General features: G+C 46.5%; 1 protein-coding gene across 1 annotated transcript in view; it reads right to left on the bottom strand.

Annotated features, from left to right (window-relative positions):
* The window catches only part of LOC143959458 (hemicentin-1-like), a gene marked incomplete at its 3' end in the record, with an annotated part of 230,754 nt that overhangs the window by 93,699 nt on the left and 113,426 nt on the right, over positions 1-23,629 (bottom strand). The window contains exons 5-7 of the mRNA XM_077468111.1: positions 14,558-14,809; positions 11,134-11,361; positions 6,837-7,100 (exon numbers count right to left, since the gene is read on the bottom strand). Coding sequence (XP_077324237.1) covers positions 6,837-7,100; positions 11,134-11,361; positions 14,558-14,809 — 744 coding nt within the window. The remainder of the gene's footprint in view (positions 1-6,836; positions 7,101-11,133; positions 11,362-14,557; positions 14,810-23,629) is intronic.

Here is a 23,629-nt window from a genome sequence, read left to right as displayed (position 1 = left end):
CGGGGGTCAGTGTATGTGTCCGGGGGTCATTGTATGTGTAAGGGGGTCAGTGCAGGTGTTAGGGGGTCAGTGTATGTGTCGGGGGGGTCATTGTATGTGTCGGGGGGGTCATTGTATGTGTCGGGGGTCAGTGTAGGTGTCGGGGGTCAGTGTATGTGTCGGGGGGTCAGTGTGTGTGTCGGGGGGGTCATTGTATGTGTCGGGGGTCAGTGTAGGTGTCGGGGGTCAGTGTATGTGTCGGGGAGTCATTTTATGTGTCGGGGTCAGTGTAGGTGTCGGGGGGGTCAGTGTAGCTGTCGAGGGTCAGTGTATGTGTCAGGCGGTCAGTGTATGTGTCGGGGGTCAGTGTATGTGTTAGGGGGTCAGTGCAGGTGTTAGGGGGTCAGTGTATTTGTCGGGGATCAGTGTATGTGTTAGTGGGTCAGTGCAGGTGTCAGGGTGGTCAGTTTATATGTCAGGGGGGTCAGTGTATGCATTAGGGGAGTCTGTGTATGTGTTAAGGGGTAAGTGTAGGTATCAGGGGGTCAGTGTATGTGTCGGGGGGTCAGTGTAGGTGTCGGGGGTCAGTGTAGGTGTCGGGGGGTCATTGTATGTGTCGGGGGGGTCAGTGTAGGTGTCAGGGGGTCAGTGTATGTGTCAGGGGGGTCAGTGTAGGTGTTGGGGGGGTCAGTGTATGTGTCGGGGGGTCATTGTATGTGTCGGGGGTCAGTGTATGTGTCGGGGGGTCAGTGTAGGTGTCAAGGTGGTCAGTTTATATGTCAGGGGGTCAGTGTATGCATTAGGGGGGTCTATGTATGTGTCAAGGGGGTCAGTGTAGGTATCAGGGGGTCAGTGTATGTGTCAGGGGGGTCAGTGTAGGTGTCGGGGGGTCAGTGTAGGTGTCGGGGGTCAGTGTAGGTGTCGAGGGGTCATTGTAGGTGTTGAGGGGTCAGTGTAGGTGTCAGTGGGGTCTTTGTATGTATCGGGGGGTCAGTGTATGTGTCGGGGGGTCAGTGTAGGTGTCGAGGGGTCTTTGTATGTATCAGGGGGTCAGTGTATGTGTCGGGGGTCAGTGTATGTGTCAGGGGGTCTTTGTATGTATCGGGGGTCAGTGTATGTGTCGGGGGGTCAGTGCAGGTGTTAGGGGGTCAGTGTGTTTGCTGGGGGTCAGTGTAGGTGTCGGGGGGTCAGTGTAGGTGTCGGGGGGTCAGTGTAGGTGTCAGGGGGTCATTGTATGTGTTAGGGGGTCAGTGCAGGTGTTAGGGGGTCAGTGTGTTTGCTGGGGGTCAGTGTATGTGTCGGGGGTCAGTGTGTTTGCTGGGGGTCAGTGTGTTTGCTGGGGGTCAGTGTATGTGTCGGCGGGTCAGTGTGTTTGTTGGGGGTCAGTTTATGTGTCGGGGGGTCAGTGTAGGTGTTAGGGGTCAGTGTGTTTGCTGGGGGTCAGTGTATGTGTCGGGGGGTCAGTGTAGGTGTCGGGGGGTCAGTGCAGGTGTTAGGGGGTCAGTGTATGTGTCGGGGGTCAGTGTATGTGTCGGGGGGTCAGTGTGTTTGCTGGGGGTCAGTGTAGTTGTCGGGGGGGTCAGTGTAGGTGTCGGGGTGGTCAGTGTAGGTATCGGGGGGGTCAGGGTAGGGGTCGGGGGGGTCAGTGTATGTGTCAGGCAGGTCTTTTTGTTGGTCAGCACGGGTGGGCACTGGTGAGCCAGAGAGCAACCAGCAAGTATCAGATTTGCTGTAGTAGTAGGGTGTATACATCGTACAGATACACCCCTTCACAGGGCACCCCACACACACACACACACACACACACACACACACACACACACACACACACACACACACACACACACACACACACACACACGTTATATAAAGGAATTTTGCAATTATAATGTTCCTCTTGATCGATGTTCTCCAAGTATAATTATAATCACTGCTCCTCGCCAAATGGAAATTTTATATGTTTTTTTTTGCTTTGGTACATGTTGCCCAGGGCAGTGCCCAGACCCACCGTGACATTTGTTGGACAATCCCTGGTCTATTATCCTAGAAAATGGGCAGAATTCTCTTATCTGGTGACTTCGGAGGAGTTCGGATTTGGCATCCTTTAGTGTTGTTTGCCAAACCCGCCAATGAAAGGAACTCGGGTGTGTTCTGCTCATTACCAATCCTCTCCTTTACCGGGATGATGCCCCACATTCCTCCATGGGTAGGTGCCGACTGACCTGCTCCTCCAGTATCCAATCACAGAACAAGATCTCCCATAGCATTGTATTGTAAACACGGAATCTCATTTTAGTACAGGAGGGGATCGCTGGTGAAGATTTTACTGTCTAAAGCACTATTGATCATCTATTGATTGTGGGGATAATTCAGTCCGATGAGCGGCTCTGATAACACGGTTGGAGGTTGAAGAACATCGTTATATGATGTTGTGAAATGAGATTTCTGAATTTTGATTTTTCTAATTTCAAATTTTCAAATTTCAAATTTCAAATTTTCAAATTTCCGAATTTGAAAAATTCAGAAATTTGAAAATCTGAAAAAAAGAAAGAAAATCAGTAAAATTCTAAATTATACCTAACTATTAAATTATAGGTATTGGAATTTCCTTTCAAATTTGGCTGTTTGTAAACGTAATGAGTACAAATTTATCTGAAGTTACGAATTATCCAAAATAATGGATGCCACATCTAAACAAATGGAATGGAACAAATGAATAATAAAAAAAAGTTTTATTATTATTATTTTTATTTACTATTAATAGATCATTACGTTCCATTCGTTTAGATACAATATTTGTTATTTCAGATAAATTCATAATCATTATGTTCACTAAGCCAAAATTGAAAGGAAATTCCAATGCCTATAATTTAATAGTTATTATTAGTTCGTTATTATTTCAGATTTTCTGGGTTTTGAATTTTCGGATTTTCATTCTTTTGAGTCTTCAGATTTTCAATCTTATTTCGGATTTTCAAATTTCCGAAATTTCAAATTTCCAAAATTTCAAATTTCCCAATTTAGAATTTTCGAATTTAGAATCTTCTCATTTCCAATACTTCCAATTTCTGAATTTCCAATTTCTAAAGTTTATAATTTTCCAAATTCCAAATGTTTTTAATTTCTGAATTCAGAAATTCGAAACTTCGGAAAATCAGAAAATCAGAAATTCAGAAATTTTGGAAGATTCAGAATTAACAAATTTGTCAAAATTTGTTAAAAAAACAAACAAATTTGGAACTGAATGAACTGCACATGTCTAGTACATCGGACCCCTACTCAATTACTCATTCACCAGAAAAGTGTCAAAAAAAGTAGAAACCACAAGAGACAGTTCTTTACAAATCTTTTAATAAAAAAGAAAAAAAAAAGTGTCTCGCATTGTAAATCCACCATCAATCACGCCGCCCAGTGGACCTGGTAAATAGCAAAAATGAAAACATATGACCTCAGAAGGGGGCGGGGTCAGCTGGTTATGTCCCCAGGTGGCCCCGCCCTTGCCTATATAAGAGCTGTGAAAGCTCAGGGAGATCAGTCGGTGGGAGTCCTCCCATGAAGGTGGAGCGTTTTCTTTCTTGCTATTTTTCGGGTCCGTCGGGCGGCATGGTGGATGTACATCGCGGGACACTTTTTTTTTTTTTTTTTTAGTAAAGGATTTGTCAATAACTGTCTCTTGTGGTTTTTACTTTTTTTTACACTTTTTTGGTGAACGGGTAGGGGTACGATGTACCCGATACACATTGACATAGGAGGGCTGAGATCTGGGGGCCCCCTTGTTAAAGGAGGCTTCCAGATTCCAATAAGCCCCCCCCCGCCTGCAGACCCTTACAACCACCGGCCAGGGTTGTCGGGAAGAAGCCCTTGTTCCCATCAACATGTTGAGGGCAAGCCTGGTATGGTTCAGGAGGAGGGGGGCGCTCGCTTATCCCTCCCATTACCCTTGGAGAAGGGTCTGGTATGGATGTTGGGGGGACCCCACACCAATTTATTTTTACATTTTGGCATGGGGTTCCCTTTAAAATCCATACCAGACCCTAAGGGCCCCCCCCCCATCGTTTTTTTCATCTATATTGCCGGAAGTCTGCAATACATCACAGCCTTGAGCCTAAATTAATTTTTTTTCCTTTACAAATGTCATTATAGCTGCGGCATTCTATACATCGCACAGATGCGTCACTTTACAGGCAGACTAAGGGGACCCCCCGGGCACAATATTTAAAGGAACATTTCATTTTTAGCATTATTAAAATCACTGCTCCTTTAAAAACTGTTGTTTAAAAACCCTTTTTTTTGCATTGATCCATGTCCCCTGGGGCAGGACCCGGGTCCCCAAACCCTTTTTAGGACAGTAACTTCCATATAAGCCTTTAAAATTAGCACTTTCGATTCTTCATGTTCATGTCCCATAGACTTTAACCACTTGCCTACCGGGTATTTTCCCCCCCTTCCCGCCCAGGACCAATTTTCAGCTTTCAGTGCTGTCGCTGTTTAAACGGCAATTGAGCGGTCATACAACACTGCACCCAACCAACATTGGAGCTTTCTTTTGGTGGCATTTGATCACCTCTGTTTTTTGTTTTTTTTTTGCTAAGCAAACAAAAAAAGACTGAAACTTTTGAAAATAAAAACAATTTTTCTTTGTTTCTGTTATAAAATTTTGTAAATAAGTAAGTTTTCTCCTTCACAGATGGGCACTGTTGAGGTGGCACTGATGATGAGTCACTAACATGCAGCAGTGATGGGCACTGATAGGTGAAACTGATATGCAGCACTAATGGGCATCCATATGTGGCACTGATGGGAACTGATAGGCAGCACTGATAGGAGGCACTGATGGGCACTGATACGTGGCACTGATGGGCCCTGATGGGTGGCACTGAAGGGCACTGATAGGAGGCACTGATGAGCACTAATAGGAGGCACTCATAGAAGGCACTGATAGGTGGCACTGATAGATGGCTCTGATAAGCAGTACTGATGAGGAGGCACTGGCAGGCATTACTGCTGGGCCCTGACTGGCATCTCTAATGGGCACTGATTGCCAACCCTGGTGGTCCTGGGTGGGCATCCATGGTGGGCATCTCTGGTGGTCTTGGATGGCATCCCTGGTAGTCCTGGGTGACCCCCCTGTCAGCAGAGCATCCGAACGGCTCTCCTCTACTTGTGTCTGAGCGCTAGTGGAGAAAAAGCTGATAAACAGCTGTGACGGGAGTCACTTTGGGTGGGGGGTTTGTGGAACCCAGTTTACCTTCGAGGGCACTGGAAGCTCCTTGTCCAGCTCCTCCGTCCCCTCCTATGTGTAAGTCATCCTGTGTCTATTAGGGGCACGTGGTGACCGAGAACTCCAGTTGGGTCTGTCTAACCCGACTCACCGGAGAACCACACATATCATTACATAGTAACATAGAAGGTGAGGTTGAAAAAAGACACAAGTCCATCCAGTATAACCTATGTGTGTGATTATATGTCAGTATTACATTGTATATCCTGTATGTTGTGTGATTATATGTCAGTATTACATTGTATATCATGTATGTTGTATGATTATATGTCAGTATTACATTGTATATCATGTATGTTGTATGATTATATGTCAGTATTACATTATATATCCTGTATGTTGTGTGATTATATGTCAGTGTTACATTGTATATCCTGTATGTTGCGGTCGTTCAGGTGCTTATCTAATAGTCTCTTGAAACTATCGATGCTCCCCGCTGAGACCACCACCTGTGGAAGGGAACTCCACATCCTTGCTGCTCTTACAGTAAAGACCCCTCTACATAGTTTAAGGTTAAACCTCTTTTCTTCTAATTTTAACGAGTGGCAACGAGTCTTGTTATACTCCCTTCCGAAAAAAGTTTTCTCCCAGACTTGTCCTGGATTGTGTGTGTCACCGGGGGTGTTTGACCCACCCCTAATGTAGATACCTGGAGAGGGACCCCACTTCTTTAATAGAGAAGAGCAGAATAGATTTGGCACTGGAACGTCATCTGATTGCAGCTTTTGGTGAGTAAAAAGAACATTTAGATATTCTTTTCTGATGCCATCAAGGGAAGGGGTGGGAGGGAAGCTTCAATTTCTCTGGAGGAGTGGCGGCCCATGCATTGTGGGCACAGTGGCAGTGTTTTATGGCACATTTTAGGGCAAAGTGGCAGCGTTTAAGGGCACAGTGGCAGCATTTAAGGCACAGTGGCTGTGTTTGATGGGCACAGTGGCTGCATTTGATGGGCACAGTGGCAGTGTTTGAGGGCACAGTGGCAGCTTTTTATGGCACAGTGTCTTCATTTGAGGGCACAGTGGCAGCTTTTTATGGCACAGTGGCTGCGTTTGAGGGCAAAATCGCAGCTTTTTATGGCACATTATAGGGCACAGTGGCAGCGTTTAAGGGCACAGTGGTTGCGTTTGATGGGCACAGTGGCTGCGTTTAGGGCACAGTGGCAGCATTTGAGGGCACAGTGGCTGTGTTTTATGGCACAGTGGCTGCGTTTTATGGCACAGTGGCTGCGTTTCAGGGCACAGTGGCTGTGTTTCAGGGCACAGTGCCAGCGTTTGAGGTCACAGTGGCTGTGTTTTATGGCACAGTGGTAGCGTTTTATGGCACAGTGGCAGCATTTGATTTTTTTTTCAAAACTGTTTTGCGCCCCCCCCCCAAATGTTGACCACCAGCCGCCACTGCTCTGAAGATGAGCTTCAACCCTAATTTAACCTTCCTCCAACCTAACCCAACTATAACCTGAAACCTAACTCAGTCCTGAGCCTGTAAGCAGAGATGATGGAACCTCAGTCCTGTGCCATAATGACGGGGGCACCACCCAGGTGTATATAGAATTAAAGGACACACACACGGCTCTCACCTGGACAAGTGTCACTCGTCTTGTTGGCGGTTCTCAGACTAATGGCATTCTGTGCTGAACATGTGATATTCCAGGAATGGGGCGATGACACCAGAGGCACAGTGACACGGACCGTCCGCTCCGATCCGGTGGCATTATATACCTCCAATCCTCCACTCACAGTCAGGTTGACGGAGACGTTAGTTCCCTTCTCCACCGAGCAGGAGATCTCAGCGCTGCCATTCTGGAGACACTTCACATGCAGGACCGGATCCGATACCGGAACTGAGAGACACAGAGAGGGAGGAGGAGTCAGAGTCTTTATAGTAACTGAGAACGGAGATAAGGTTTCTTACGTTGTATGTTGGATAGGACACAACCAGAGACAGAGGAACTGGTTCCACCAAATCGGAACTGGCAAATCTGGTGGATCCATGGAGACTGGATGCCCAACTCCATCCACTTAGTGAACTGAATCAGGATCACATGTGCTCTCCAGAGGATAAGAGCCCGGTCTCCAGGGGGTAAGAGCCGGGTCTCCAGAGGGTAAGAGGCCGGTCTCCAGAGGGTAAGAGGCCGGTCTCCAGAGTGTAAGAGGCCGGTCTCCAGAGTGTAAGAGGCCGGTCTCCAGAGGGTAAGAGCCCGGTCTCCAGATAAGGGTAAGAGCCCGGTCTCCAGATAAGGGTAAGAGCCCAGTCTCCAGATAAGGGTAAGAGCCCGGTCTTCAGATAAGGGTAAGAGCCTGGTCTCCAGAGGGTAAGAGCCTGGTCTCCAGAGGGTAAGAGCCAGGTCTCCAGAGGGTAAGAGCCCGGTCTTCAGATAAGGGTAAGAGCCCGGTCTCCAGATAGGGGTAAGAGCCCGGTCTCCAGAGGGTAAGAGCCCGGTCTCCAGAGGGTAAGAGGCGGCTCTCCAGAGGGTAAGAGCCTGGTCTCCAGAGGGTAAGAGCCAGGTCTCCAGAGGGTAAGAGCTTGGTCTCCAGAGGGTAAGAGCCCGGTCTCCAGAGGGTAAGAGGTGGCTCTCCAGAGGGTAAGAACCAGGTCTCCAGAGGGTAAGAGCCAGGTATCCAGATAAGGGTTAATTGAATTTGGGGGAACCCCACGCTTTTTTTTTATCAATGACTTTCAATGAGTGTTCTCTGTATTACGGGAGCCGACAATTCATTAAATGACTTTTTTTCCTGCAGAAATTACACTTTGTGCAGGGACAGTTCTAAGCACGGGAAACATGCGCCCCTTCACAGGCATACTATAGACACCCCCCAGGTATGAAATTTAAAGGAATATTACACTTTACTGTTTCACTTTAAGCATTATTAAAATCACTGCTCCCGAAAATAACTGCCATTTTTAAAACTTTTTTTTGCATTGATCCATGTCCCCTGGGGCAGGACCCGGGTCCCCAAACACTTTTTAATACAGTAACCTGCATATTAGCCTTTAAAATTAGTACTTAAGATTTTGAACGTTCGAGTCCCATAGACTTTAATAGGGTTCTAAGAAGTATGCTATATAGAGTTTAGCAGCTCCGTCGAATCTTCTTTATACATTCGACAGACACCATAAGCCTTCAAAGACAGATTCAACTGTAATTCACGTGGGTTTTCGGACGAATGCAATTTTTGAACGAAAAATAAAAATGAATTTCGGGAGTAACTAAATAAATTTATTTTTCAGGCAAAAACTAAATTCTGAAACAAAATATTTCACTCTGCACATGTCTATTCTATTCAATATTTTATGTTTGAAATTTGAATATTCTTTTCTATTCTAAACCAGAATTTTGGGAGACAGCTATATTCTTTCTATTTAATGCTATTCTATTTGAATTTCAAAAGATGGCAATATTCTTTCTATTTTATTCTATTCGAAATTCAAATTTTTAAATTTGAATTTTGGAAGATGACTATATTCTATTTTATTCAATTCTATTAATTTATTTTCTATTCTTTTCTATTCTAGTGTATTCCTTTATTTCCTTTTTATGTTTGAAATTTGAATATTCTCTTCTATTCTAAACCAGGATTTCGAAAGACAGCTATATTCTTTCTATTTTATAATATTTTACTCAAATTCGAATTATGCAAGACAGCTATATTCTATTTTTTTCTGTTCTATTGCTTTATTTTCTATTCTAGTGTATTCCTTTATTTTCTTTTTTATTCTTTTAGAAATTTGTATATTGGAAGACAGCTATATTTTTTATATTTTATTATATTCTATTGGATATTGTATGTTTGAAATTGAATATTCTTTTCTATTCTAAACCAGAATTTCATAAGACAGCTATATTCTTTCTATTTTATAATATTTTACTCAAATTTGAATTTTGCAAGACAGCTATATTCTATTTTATTCAATTCTATTAATTTATTTTCTATTCTTTTCTATTCTAGTGTATTCCTCTATTTCCTTTTTATGTTTGAAATTTAAATATTCTCTTCTATTCTAAACCAGGATTTCGAAATACAGCTATATTCTTTCTATTTAATGCTATTCTATTTGAATTTCAAAAGATGGCAATATTCTTTCTATTTTATTCTATTTGAAATTTGAATTTTTAAATTTGAATTTTGGAAGACGACTATATTCTATTTTATTCAATTCTATTAATTTATTTTCTATTCTTTTATATTCTAGTGTATTCCTTTATTTCCTTTTTATGTTTGAAATTTAAATATTCTCTTCTATTCTAAACCAGGATTTCGAAAGACAGCTATATTCTTTCTATTTTATAATATTTTACTCAAATTTGAATTTTGCAAGACAGCCATATTCTATTTTATTCTGTTCTATTACTTTATTTTCTATTCTAGTGTATTCCTTTATTTTCTATTTTATTCTTTTTGAAATTTGTATATTGGAAGACAGCTATATTTTTTATATTTTATTATATTCTATTGGATATTGCATGTTTGAAATTGAATATTCTTTTCTATTCTAAACCAGAATTTCATAAGACAGCTATATTCTTTCTATTTTATTTTAGTCTATACAAAATTTGAATTTCAAAATTCAAACTTCAGAAGACGGATGTGCTTTCTATTTCATTCTATTTGAAATTAGAATTTCAGAAGATGACTATATTTTATTTTATTCTATTCTATTTGAAATTAGAATTTCGGTTGTCGGCTATATTCTTTCTATTTTATTCTATTCCATTCAAAATTAGAATTTTTGAAAATCTGATTTTGGAAGATGGCTATTCTGTATTCTATTTTATTCTATTCTACTCACAATTTGAATTTCAGAAGATGACTATATTCTTTCTATTTTATCGCATTCGAAATTCTAATTTTGAATTTTGAAACTCAAAATCAAATTTTGGAAGATGCCTATATTCTTTCTATTTTATATTATTCTATTCTAAGTTTGAATTTCGGAAGACAGCTATATTCTTTCTATTTTAGATTATTTTATTCAAATTTTGGAAGACAGCTATATTCTTTCGATTTGATTCTATTCTATTCAAAATTTCAATTTCAGAAGATGACTATATTCTTTCTATTTTATTGTATTTTATTATATTCTACGTTTGAATTTCGGAAGACAGGTATATTCATATTCTATTTTATCACATTCGAAATATTAATTTTGAATTTTGAAACTCAAAATCAAATTTTGGAAAATGGCTATATTCTTTCTATTTTATATTATTCTATTCTATTCTAAGTTTGAATTTCGGAAGACAGCTATATGCTTTCTGTTTTATATTATTTTATTAAAATTTCGGAAGACGGCTATATTCTTTCGATTTGATTCTATTCTATTCAAAATTTGAATTTCAGAAGACAATTGTACTCTTTCTATTTTATTGTATTTTATTATAATCTACATTTGAATTTCGGAAGACAGGTATATCCTTTCTATTTTATTGTATTCGAAATTCTAATTTTGAAACTCAAAATTAAAATTTTGGAAGATGGCTATATGCTTTCTATTTTCTTCTATTCTATTTTCTTCTGTTCAATAAATTTTTTTGCTATTGTATTCTATTATTTTCTATTCTTTTATTTTCTGTTCTATTCTTTTGTATTCTGTTATATTCCTTTATTTTCTATTCTATGTTATTCTAGTCTATGATGCCGCCTACGTAGGAATCATCATCTTATTTCAGTTTTATGTCTTACTGTATTTAATGTAATATGTTTCCATTTCAAATTCCTTCATTATAATTTATTTTGGATCAGTTGAAATTCATTACTGCGGTGTTGTGATTTGAAATTTCGGATACATTCAATTCTCTGAATATGGAAAATGTTGTCAGGATTTTGATTGGTAACAAAATGAATTGCCCGGTTTAGTCTCAGTCCCTCACTCACCTGGACAGGAGATGTTGATGGATCTACTTAGATTATTGATCTGATTGGTGACATCACAGTGGAGGGTTCCGGAGACCGGAGGAGGAAGAGTTACCCGGCGGTGTGAGGAGACGGATCTTCCATCCAAACTCCAGGAATAACGCGGATCTGATCCTTTCACTGAACATTCGGCCTCTGCGCTCCCATTCGGGAAACAGGTGTGGTTCATAGTGATGTCAGAGAGGGGGACTGGAGGAAGAGAATTCCAGGATATGATTGGTCAGAGTAATGACATAGAGACTGAGACTTATCACAATGATCCTCTAGGGATATGGAAGGCTGTCCTCTCCTCATGAATGGACCAGATACCTGGGTGCCATGATGGTCCTCTAAATACAAGATCCGCTGAAATGAATAAAGTATAGTGCTTGGGAGCTCTGACTTTGCCCTGACTTCACTTGACAACCAACGGCCAGGGTTGTCGGGAAGAGGCCCTTGCCCTCATCAACATGAGGACAAGGGGCTTTGGAGTGGGGGGGCCGCGCGGCCCCCCTTCCCCAAAGCACCCCCCCATGTTGAGGGCACGCAGCCTGGTATGGCTCAGGGGGGGGGGGGGGGCGCTCGCTCCTCCCCACCCCCTTTCCTGACCGGCTTGGTAGCATGCTCAGATAAGGGTCTGATATGGACCTGGGGGGACCCCCACACTGTTTTTTTCGGCGTAAGGCTTTCCCTTTAAGTCCATACCAGGTGACGGGGCCAGCGACGTGTCAATCTCGCCGCCGAACATTGACTTCCTTCACAAGTCTCGTCTACCTGGAGCCGCGCTGAAAATGAACAGACTTTTCTCCGTGCGGGAAAGTCCATTCATTTCAAAAGTCCGGCGGACTAGCACACACACGGCCATATTGTCCGGCGGACAGTTTTTGAGTCAAAACTACTTTCTAAGTCCGCCGGACTTTTGGGTAAAAAAAAGTCCGCCAGAGCCCACACATGGGCGGATTGTCTGGCGGACTCTGGTCCGCCGGACTTTTCCACCGGATTGTTTGATTGTGTGTATGCGGCATTAGACCTCTCTGCTGCCTTCCATGCAGTTGACCACCTGCTCCTCCTCAATAAACTCCACTCCCTTGGCCTCCGTGATTCTGCTTTATCCTGGTTCTCCTCCTACCTATCTCACCGCACTTTCAGTGTCACAACTCCATCTCCTCCGCTCCTCTTTCTGTTGGGGTACCCCAAGGTTTCGGTCTTGGGCCCCTCCTATTCTCACTCTATACCTCTTCCCTGGGCCAGTTGATAACCTCCCATGGCTTCCAATACCACCTCTACGCCGATGACACCCAGATCTATCTCTCCACTCCTCAACTCACCCCCTCAATCTCCTCACAAATCTCTAACTTACTGAATGACATATCAGTATGGAGGTCACACCACTTCCTCCAACTCAATCGTTCTAATACTGAGCTTCTTATATTTCCTCCTTCACGATCCCCTCCCCCCATGACTTCACCATTAATATCAACAACACAACCATTGGTCCCTCCACACATGCCGGGGTCCCGGGTGTAATCCTTGACTCTGACCTCTCCTTCAGCCCCCACATCCAATCACTGGCTAAATCCTGCCACCTTCCCCTCCACAACCTCTCCAGAATTCAACCCTTCCTGACTAATGACATCAGAAAACAACTCCTTCACTCCTCGATTATTTCCCAACTATGGCAACCCTCTCCTTAATGGCCAAGTAATTATCAGATATATGTTTATTTATTTATGTGTGGTAATTTGTTCATCACAATACCATTTTTAGTGCAGCTCCATCCTAATGACCAAATTTGAATAACATTGATTATTTGGTTACAATGACATCGGAAAGTGGGTGGGATATACTAAGCAACAAGTGAACATGTTGTCCCTGAAGGTGGTGGCCATCGCAGTTTGTCGTGTATGGGGCTCTGTAGCCGCAGACCGGTCAGGGTATCCATCAGGCCCGGATTGGGACAATAAACAGGCCCGGCCATTTTGGGCTGAGAAGCCAATTTTTCCAGGGACGGGGGGGGGGAGGGGTTGGTGACAGGATATTCATGGAGTCAGTCCTCCTCACTGCAATATAAAGGGGGCGGCACTCTAAAAGGGCATGGTAATGATTGCAGTGCCCCTTTACAGTGCCCCTTGCAGTCATGCCCCCTTTTCACTCTCTGCCTCCCTTGCGCAGTCCTACCTTCAGCTCGGCAGAGGCAGGATTCCACCTCTGTGTGTCCTCTCCAGGGTCTCCCGCCCCACACACGATGTCCTCCTATCAGCCGGAGGTGGGAGGAGCTGAAGATCTGGATCATATTAACACAAGAGGATGGCTATTTATTATGGAAAGACTCCCACTCTCAGCGCAGATCTCCAGCTACTTCAAACCCCTGTTTTGCTGATAGGATGACGTCATTGATGAGACAGGAGAGCCGAGAGAGGAGGTACAGGCATTGGCACACAGCGGGAGGTGAGCGGTGACCGGGGTCCGTGTTAGCCCTGTCCAGACCACAGTCACAGCTTACCTCCCGCTGTGTGGCCTGGTCATCAACAGGCCATGGACTGGTACCGGTCTGTGGCCCAGGGGTTAGGGACCCCTGCAGCTCTTTTTTTGCGTCCCTAGTGTGCCCTATGGCCAGTCCCAACCTGGTTCCATGATGACCCGTATCCATAGCTTAAAGCACCTACAAGGGCCATGTGAGCATCAGAACTGGAGGATGGAGCAATGGAAGAAGGTGGCCTGGCCTGATGAATAGTATTTTCTTTTACATCATGTGGATGGCCGGGGCAATCACTTACCTGGGGAAGAGACGGCATCAGGATACAGTATGGGAAGAAGATAAGCCAGCAGAGACAGCAATGCTTTGGGCAATGTTCTGCTGGGAAACCTTGGCTCCTGCCATTCATGTGGATGTTACTTGATACGTAACCATCTATCTAAACATTGTTGGTGACCAAGTACAACCCTTCATGGAAATTGTATTCCCTGATGGCAGTGGCTTCTTTCAGCTGAAAAATGTGCCCTGCCACCCTTAAAAAAAATGTTTTAAGCATGGTTTGGGGAACATGATGAGTTCCACTTGTTGACCTGGCCTCCAAAGTCCAATCCATGGAGGCCCCACCTCTCAGCTTACAGGACTTAAAGGATCTGCTACTGATGGCTTGGTGGCAGATACCACAGCGTACCTTCAGAGGTCTAGTGGAGTCCATGTCTGGACTGGCCGGTGCTGTTTTGGCAGAAAAAGGGGAACCTACTCAATCTTAGGTGGGTTCATATTCATATTCTCTATTTCAGTCAGTAGGTGGAGCTCTTCGCTTATCTGTTTTGCTCCACCCTCCTACCCTTCCAGATCAGTGACTCCACCCCTTGCCCCTTCTGCCTGCTCTCTTTAAATGGCTCTGCACGGTGTCCTTTGCTCTCCACTCACCTGGACAGGTGACCCCGGCTTGGCTTATCTCAGACTGGTTGAGTCTATTCATCACAGTACAGGTGATGTTCCAGGGCCCCGAAGGCTCCACAATGGCTGTAATGTTATTGGCAGAAACAGAATAATTCCGCTGGGATCCTCCAATCACAGATAGACGGATATTCGGCTTACTCCCCTCCTCCACCCTGCAGGAGATCTTAGCGCTGCCATTCTGGAGACATGAGACTTTCAGATCCGGACCCGATACTGGAACTGAGAGAGACAATCATTTCCACTGATAAGGACCAATACATACACAGCATGCACCTCCCCCATCCATACCTATAATCAGGTGTGCACCCCTCCCCCAAACACTAAATCCCCCCCCAAACATGACACCCATTTTCTTCAGTCATGTGACCCCCATACACAGCGCTGTACAACTGTCAGACTGGCACTTACCGAACCGGTGAGTCCGCTTGGGCAGAGGGTGGACTCCCGTACGTGTCCGACTTACAACCCCTGATAGAGCAGACAGGTGGCTGAGAGTGCAGAGTGGTAAGAGAGCCTGTGGTATGGCTCCAGGAGCAGGAACTTGCAGGAAACTTCCAGCAGCAGGTGCATAGGTAGGACACAGGCAAACTGGGTACGGAGCAGGAGCAGAGCAGGCAGGTCCGGGTGCAGGCAGGGTTTGGCAACAGGCGGGCAGCAGAGGCACAGAAGGAGCAGGCAAGAGAGAGGTCAAACAGGCCGAGGTCAGGTGCAGGTAGAGGTCAGAGGTGTCCAAGGAGAGCCGGGTCGTCAGGAGATCTGGAAACAGGAACGCAGGATACGGACAACGGGACAGGAACCGAGGAGCTGTTGATCAGGCAGCACCTGAATGGTCTCAGCAGCAGGCCTAAATAGGCCGATTGGCACCAGGCACCGCACACGTGCGCGCGCCGACGCACCTGCACCCAGGCGCCAGCACACACACCATCGGCACCTGAAGTGCCAACAACAGCGGACACCGGCGCGCGCCGACACGCACCGGCGCCAGCAGGGGCACGCGAGGGCACATACCGATGCGCACCAGCGCCCACAGGAGCGTGCAACACCACGCGCACAGGAACACGCAACCCAGCACACACCGCAGGACATCGGCGCACACCAACACGAGCAGCACCGCGACCATCCAGGTAACGACCCTGACAGTGCCCCCTCCTTAAGGGCAGACTCCGACTGCCCAGGTGAGCCGATCTGGAAACCTGGCGGTTCTTGAAGGCCCGCAAAAGTTCTTGAGCATGTAGATTGCCCTCGGGCTCCCAGGAGTTGTCTTCAGGGCCATAAACCTTCCACTTGATAAGGTACTGGGTTACATTACCCCTCTTCCTACAATCAAGGATTGCTTCGACCTCAAACTCTTCTTCATTGTCCACTATAACAGGTTCGGGTGGGCCAGTAGTGCGGTCAGCAAAGGGATTTAGGGTAACGGGTTTCAGTAAGGTCACGTGAAAGATCGGGTGCACTCTAAAAGAGTCAGGCAGGTTAAGTTCATAGGCAACTTCATTTATCCTCCTCTTTACTGTGAAAGGGCCCATGAATTTAGGGCCTAACTTCCTGGAGGGACAGGCCATCTTAAGGTTGGCTGTGGATAACCATACTTGGCTGCCGGGCGCCAGAACAAGTTCTCCACGTCTCTTCTTGTCAAACGCCCGTTTATAGCATTCCTGGGACCGGGCCATAGTCTCCTTTAGGAGTTTGTTGTTTTTAGAGAAGAAGTCCAATGTCTCGGAAACTGCCGGAACAGAGCATTCTGGGACTGAGCTGGGTAAAAAGCTGGGTGGAAGCCGTAATTGGCAAAGAACGGTGTTTGGTTGATGGCGGAATGCAAGGAGTTGTTATATGTGAACTCCGCCATAGGTAGTAGCGAGACCCAGTCATCTTGCGAGAAAGAAGAAAAACAGCGGATGTACTGCTCCAGGGACTGATTGGTTCTTTCCGTTTGTCCATTTGTCTGGGGGTGATAAGCGGAAGAAAAGGAGCGCTTTCCAAAACCTTGAAGTGAATTGGACACCTCGATCGGAAACAATACTTGCCGGGACCCCATGCAGCCTTACAATTTCTTTGATAAAGATCTTGGCCGTCTCCATTGCCGAGGGGGTGCCCTTCATCGGGAGGAAGTGGGCCATTTTGGACAGCCTATCTACAACAACAAAGATAGTAGAGAATAGTGATGGCCGAACGGTTCGCCCGGCGGTCGTTTCGCGGCGAATTTCGGTCGTTCGCGGTCCGCTCGTTTCACAGACTATTCGCGTCGTTCGCCCCCGGCGGACTTACGTGTTTAATGTGTAAAAGAACTTTGACCTATGCTGACACATCCATCATGGGGTACAGGACAGCCAATTGAGACATGACAGCACATGGACACTTGGACATTCCCCCTAACCTATAAATACACACGATCCGGCAGCCATTTTACATTCTTTCTTCTGTCAGTATAGGGAGAGGTTGCTGTGTGGAGTAGGGAGAGATAAACCACTAGCTATTTGGTACACAAAAGTTCTTTTCAGGACTGGTATAGGTGTTAGGTGTATATAGGTTTGCTGTGCTACTGATTCTTGCAGCAGCCTGAGTATCTTTTGTCAGTTTAGATAAAGGGACAGAGCGCTGTGTCTGCTGCTATTTTAGGGACAGCCAGATTAGTCATCATAATCATCATCATCATCATTAGCTGTTACTATCAGGTCCACAAAAGAGCTATTCGAGTAACCAGTTATTGTTCCAGTCTCCTCTGTTTTGCCAGTTTGTATAGGGAAAGGAAGGAAGCAGTGTGTTAGGCAGTGAGGGTCAGTTTAAAGAGTTGCTGTTACTATTAGTTCCACAAAGGTTCTTTTCAGGAATGGTATCAGTGGTACGGTAATAGGCTTGTACACGTATAATATTCTTTCTTCCAAATATAGAAAGAATATTATACTTGACTGCTGCCCATCTGCTGCAGTCTGCTAATCAGTCACAACTCACTTGTTCCACAAAGCTCTTTATCAGGACTGGTAACTTGGTCTGTGTAGGGTGCTACAGTACATAGGGTTGAGTGCGGTACAGTCTGCTGTTCTGTAAGGACCGCTATCGGTCCACAATAGATAGGGTTGAGGTGCACCACTGCTGACTGCTGCCCTATACTGCAGCAGTCCTTCAGCAGTATAGGGACTGACGTACAGTCTGCTAATCAGTCACACACAACCTACTTGGTCCACAAAGGTCCTTATAAGGACTGGTAACTTGGTGAAGGGTGCTACAGTACATAGGGTTGAGTGCGGTACAGTCTGCTGTTCTGTAAGGACCGCTATCGGTCCACAATAGATAGGGTTGAGGTGCACCACTGCTGACCGCTGACTGCTCCTCTTTGAAGAGGTTGAGCGGTGTCATATTTCTACTGGGGCTGCTTATGAGGGGATCACACCATCCCTGTGCTGTGCTGACTTCCTCCTGGGGGTTCTTATTATGAGGGGATCACACCATCCCTGTGCTGTGCTGAGTTTCTCCTGGGCCTGCTTATTATGAGGGGATCACACCATCCCTGTGCTGTGCTGAGTTTCTCCTGGGCCTGCTTATTATGAGGGGATCACACCATCCCTGTGCTGTGCTGACTTCCTCCTGGGGCTGCTTACGGTGCTGCTGTCAGTGCTGTATATCACGGTGCTGGTGTGAGTGCTTTATGTCACACTTCTGATGTCAGTGCTCTCTGTCACGGTGCTGCTGTCAGTGCTGTATATCACGGTGCTGATGTCAGTGCTGTATGTCACGCTTCTGATGTCAGTGCTCTCTGTCACGGTGCTGCTGTCAGTGCTGTATATCACGGTGCTGATGTCAGTGCTGTATGTCACGCATCTGATGTCAGTGCTCTCTGTCACGGTGCTGCTGTCAGTGCTGTATATCACGGTGCTGATGTCAGTGCTGTATGTCACGCTTCTGATGTCAGTGCTCTCTGTCACGGTGCTGCTGTCAGTGCTGTATATCACGGTGCTGATGTCAGTGCTGTATGTCACGCTTCTGATGTCAGTGCTCTCTATCACGGTGCTGCTGTCAGTGCTGTATATCACGGTGCTGATGTCAGTGCTGTATGTCACACTTCTGATGTCAGTGCTCTCTATCACAGTGTTGCTGTCAATGCTGTATGTCACGGTGCTGGTTTTAATGCTTTATGTCACGTTGCTGATGTCAGTGCCCTCTATCACGGTGCTGTTGTCAGATGCGTCTATCACGGTGCAGGTGTCATTGCTGTATGTCACGCTGCTGGTGATCATCTCCTGCACCCTCTTCTTTGCCTACCCTGGTCCCTGACCTTCCCTCTCCTCCATTGCCTTCATGCGCTCCATAGTCCTGAATTGTCAGAACAATTTCCCATATAAAAAAAGAATGCTTGTAGTTATCGATCCCAAATTCACCTCATACATATGTTATGTTTGCACAGCTATTCATTATTTTGTGGCTGCACATTAGACCTGTAGGTTTGCGAAGTTCGCCTCCCATTGAAGTCAATGGGGCCCGCTGCGAAAGTTCGGTTTCGCGAATGGTCGGCCTCGTTCGCGGTCCGCGTTCGCGAAACGTCCCGTCGGAAGTTCGTCCATCACTAGTAGAGAACCCCTCGGATAGGGGAAGTTCCACGATAAAGTCCATCAAAATCATTTTCCACGGTCTCTCAGGGACAGACAAAGGTTTCAGTAGACCCCAAGCCTGTGTCAAGCTGTTTTTATTTTGGGCACAAGTGCTACAAGAGTCCACATAGTCCTTGCAATCCTTGAGAAGTTGAGGCCACCAGAAGGTGCGCTGAACCAGTTCGGCAGTCTTCAGGGTACCAAAGTGTCCGGCCATCTTATGGTCGTGGCAGAGTTCCAACACGTTCACCTTCAAGGCTTCAGGAACCACAATCTTGCCTTTATGCCAGAACAACCCCTCACTACAGCTGACCTCAGGGCTCGGGACATTCCAACAGAAGCCTGTCTGATCCGGGAGATAAGGTCCCCTTGGAGGAGCAGGAAGTTCCCAGAAGGTAGAATTGAATCAGGAGGCCGAGTCTTTTCAGGGTTAGAAAACATACGTGACAGGGCATTCGGCTTGACGTTCTTAGAACCAGGTCTATAGGTGATGTGGAATTGAAACCGAGAAAAAAAAAGAGCCCATCTGGCTTGCCGTGGTCTAAGTCTTTTGGCAGTTCTCAGATATTCCAGGTTTTTATGGTCAGCGTAGATCAGGATGGGATGTGCAGCACCCTCCAATAGATAACGCCATTCCTCCAGAGCCGCCTTAATGGCCAGAAGTTCTCGGTCCCCAACATCATAGTTCCTTTCGGATGACGACAGTTTGCGAGAAAAGAACGCCACCGGAAAAAGAAGGGCCTTGACACCCTGCCGCTGGGATAGCACTGCCCCCACAGCGATTTCTGAAGCATCCACTTCAAGAACGAAGGGTAAGCCTGGATCCGGATGTTTCAGAATAGAGGCAGAAGTAAATAGCATCTTGAGTCTTTCAAAGGCCAGCTGAGCCTCAGGGGTCCAAGAGAATCGGGTACCCTGCCTGGTCAGTTCGGTGATGGGAGCAATAATTGCAGAGAAACCCCTGATAAATTTCCGGTAGAAGTTGGAAAAGCAGATGAAGCGCTATACACCCTTCTTGTCCACAGGCGCAGGCCAGTCCAGGATGGCAGACACTTTTTGGGGATCCATCTTGATGCCCTCCACTGATATAACCAGGCCCAGGAATTGGATGGACTGGCGTTTAAACTCACACTTTTCGAGTTTTTCGTAGAGCCCGTGTACCCTGAGACGAGCTAAAACGCTACGGACATGTCTACGATGGTCTTCCAATGATGAGGAAAAGATTAGGATATCGTCCAGGTATGCAATTACATATAGATCCAGGTAGTCACGAAAAATGTCATTGACAAAATGTTGAAAGGTCGTGGGTGCATTACACAACCCGAAGGGCATGACAAGGTACTCGAAGCGCCCAAAACGAGTACGGAACGCTGTCTTCCATTCGTCTCCTTCTCGGATACGGATTAAATTATAAGCTCCGCGAAGATCCAATTTCGAAAAGATGACTGCAGACCCCAGCCTGTGGAATAACTCAGGTACTAGGGGTAGAGGATAACGGTTTTTGACAGTTATTTTGTTCAATTCCCGATAGTCAATGCAGAGGCGTAGGGAATGGTCCTTTTTTTCAACGAAAAAAATGGCAGCACCGGCAGGGGAAGTAGAAGGACGGATAAACCCCTTTTTCAGGTTTTCATCAATATAATCTTTCAGCGTGCCTAACTCCTGCTCCGTTAATGGAAAAATTCTCCCAAAAGGGACTTCAGTACCTGCTAACAGTTCTATAGGGCAGTCATAAGGCCTGTGGGGGGGAAGAGTGTCTGCCCCTTTCTTACTGAATACATCCAGAAAGTCCTTATAGGGTTCGGGAATGGACTGATGCAATTATGGATCGACATCCAAACAGAGAAGTTGAGAGGAATTATATGTTGGTTGGCCCAAGCAGTGTTGTTGACAGTACTCAGAAAGAAACTTGACTTCTCCTGTGGCCCAGTTTATGCTTGGATTGTGGGCCTGCAACCAGGGTATCCCCAGGATAATGGGAAACAAGGGGGAGGAGATGGCATCCAGACATAGGTGCTCCTGGTGACAGGTGCCCATAGTAGCCAGCAAAGGGACAGTCTCTTGCGTGACAGGACCGGAATTAAAAGCGGAGCCATCGGCCCTATCGGCTAGGTGTACAGCAAGCCCCTGAGCCTTAGGTAGAAGCAGCTGCATGCTCCGGAATCAATGATGGCTGATACTGGGAAACTCCCTCCTGGAAGCTGCAAAGTGAGGAGAAGGGCAAGGTGAGAACTGGGTTGCACACATGAAGGAAGAGAAAACACACTTACGTGTTTTGTTGGGGCAAGCCCTGACATAGTGCCCAGGTTCCCCACAGTAGAGACATAAGTTGTGGGCACGTCTGCGCTGCTTTTTTTCAGGGGTCAACGAGGGCCGAAGTAACCCGAGCTGCATCGGTTCAGGAGCTTCCAGAGCGGGAGCAGAAGAGGTAGAAGAGAACTGACCAGCAGAACTGGGAACCTTGGGGAGCACCCAGGTGGGACGGAAGTGGCTGGAGGACCTCTCCGACCGGCACTCCCTTAAACGACGATCAATCTGAATGGAGAGGTTGACTAATGCCGCGTACACACGACCAGACTTTTTGAGGGATTAAGTCTGACAGACTTTCGACGGAGTTCTGATGGAGTTCCGACAGAGTTCTGACAGACTTTTCGAATGAGCGGACTTGGCCACACACAATCACACCAAACTCCGACGGATTCGAACGTGATGACGTACGACTGGACTCGAATAAGGAAGTTCATAGCCAGTAGCCAATAGCTGCCCTAGCGTCGGTTTTAGTCCGTCGGAATAGCATACACACGAGCAAATTTTTCGGTAGGAACTGGGTCCGGCAGAGTTCTGGTGGAAAAATTTGAAGCATGTTTCATTTCTAAAGTCTGTCAGACTTTTGCGAATCAAAAGTCCGTTGCAGCCCACACACGATCAAATAGTCTGCCGGAATCATTCCGTCAGACTTTGGATGTTGAAAAGTCCGGTCGCGTGTACGGGGCTTAACTCATCCAGGGTTTGTGGTATTCCTACCCGTGCCAACTCATCCTTAAGGGGGTCAGAAAGTCCCATCCAAAATTGGTGGCGCAAGGCGGCGTCATTCAAATCCGTGTCGGAGCTCCAACGCCGGAATTCCACTGCATAGTCCTCGGCCGCTCTGCGACCTTGTTGAAGAGAGCGCAGTGCGGCTTCTGCAGTCGCAGTCAATTGGGGGTCCTCATATAGCTGAGACATGGCCAAGAAGAAGTTATCAAGGCTATCCAGGGTTCCAGATTTTTGCTCCAGCAAACGGTGGGCCCAGGTCTGAGGCTCGCCAGACAACAGGGATATTACAAAGCCCACCTTGGTTGCCTCTAGAGAGAATGTCCGGGGCTGCAGTGCGAAGTACAGTTCGCAAGAGTTGCAAAACGCACGATACTTGGTGCGATCGCCAGAAAACCTCTTAGGCGTAGGTACTCGTGGCTCTGGAGGAAGCATCACTACGGAGGGTGCAGATGAAAGACCGGTGGGAGAGGTTCCTTGAGGGTTAGATGAGGAGGACAGGGCTTGGACTTGCTCCTCCAACCTTGAGTAGCCATCGTGGAGATTCTTCATGGCTTGGGTCAGACCGGCCAAATGTCTGCATAATTCATCCATGGGGGAGGCCCCCTGCCCGGAATTAGTCATGGCTGCCTGATACTGTCAGACTGGCACTTACCGAACCGGTGAGTCCGCTTGTGCAGAGGGTGGTCTCCCGTACGTGTCCGACTTACAACCCCTGATAGAGCAGACAGGTGGCTGAGAGTGCGGAGTGGTAAGAGAGCCTGTGGTATGGCTCCAGGAGCAGGAACTTGCAGGAAACTTCCAGCAGCAGGTGCGTAGTCAGGACACAGGCAAACTGGGTACGGAGCAGGAGCAGAGCAGGCAGGGTTTGGCAACAGGCGGGCAGCAGAGGCACAGAAGGAGCAGGCAAGAGAGAGGTCAAACAGGCCAAGGTCAGGTGCAGGCAGAGGTCAGAGGTGTCCAAGGAGAGCCGGGTCGTCAGGAGATCTGGAAACAGGAACGCAGGATACGGACAACGGGACAGGAACCGAGGAGCTGTTGATCAGGCAGCACCTGAATGGTCTCAGCAGCAGGCCTAAATAGGCCGATTGGCGCCAAGCACCGTGCACGTGTATATGTGTTAAGGGGAGACCCCCAACAGGATGCTGTACCCTTCAGGTCTGGTGTGGAATTTCATGGGGAACCCAATGTGGAAGTCAAGAAAAAAGTGTGTAGGGTCTCCCATATATCTACACCTCACCATCAATCTGAACATGCAGCCTAGCTGGTCAGGAAAGGGGGGGCAAGTGTGTACCCCTCTTTTTCATGAACCATACCAGGCCACATGCCCTCATTATAAGGGCATATCTTGCCAAGGAGAACCCCCCCTCGGCAAAGAACCATATCCCCATGTTGATGAGGACACCTTGGCCCAGTGGTTGTG

This window comes from Lithobates pipiens, unplaced genomic scaffold (assembly GCF_037356315.1).
Source record: "Lithobates pipiens isolate NorthernLeopardFrog02 unplaced genomic scaffold, aLitPip1_a1.2 Scaffold_76, whole genome shotgun sequence".
Lineage (NCBI taxonomy): Eukaryota > Metazoa > Chordata > Amphibia > Anura > Ranidae > Lithobates > Lithobates pipiens.
This window is presented reverse-complemented; position numbering and strand designations above follow the sequence as displayed.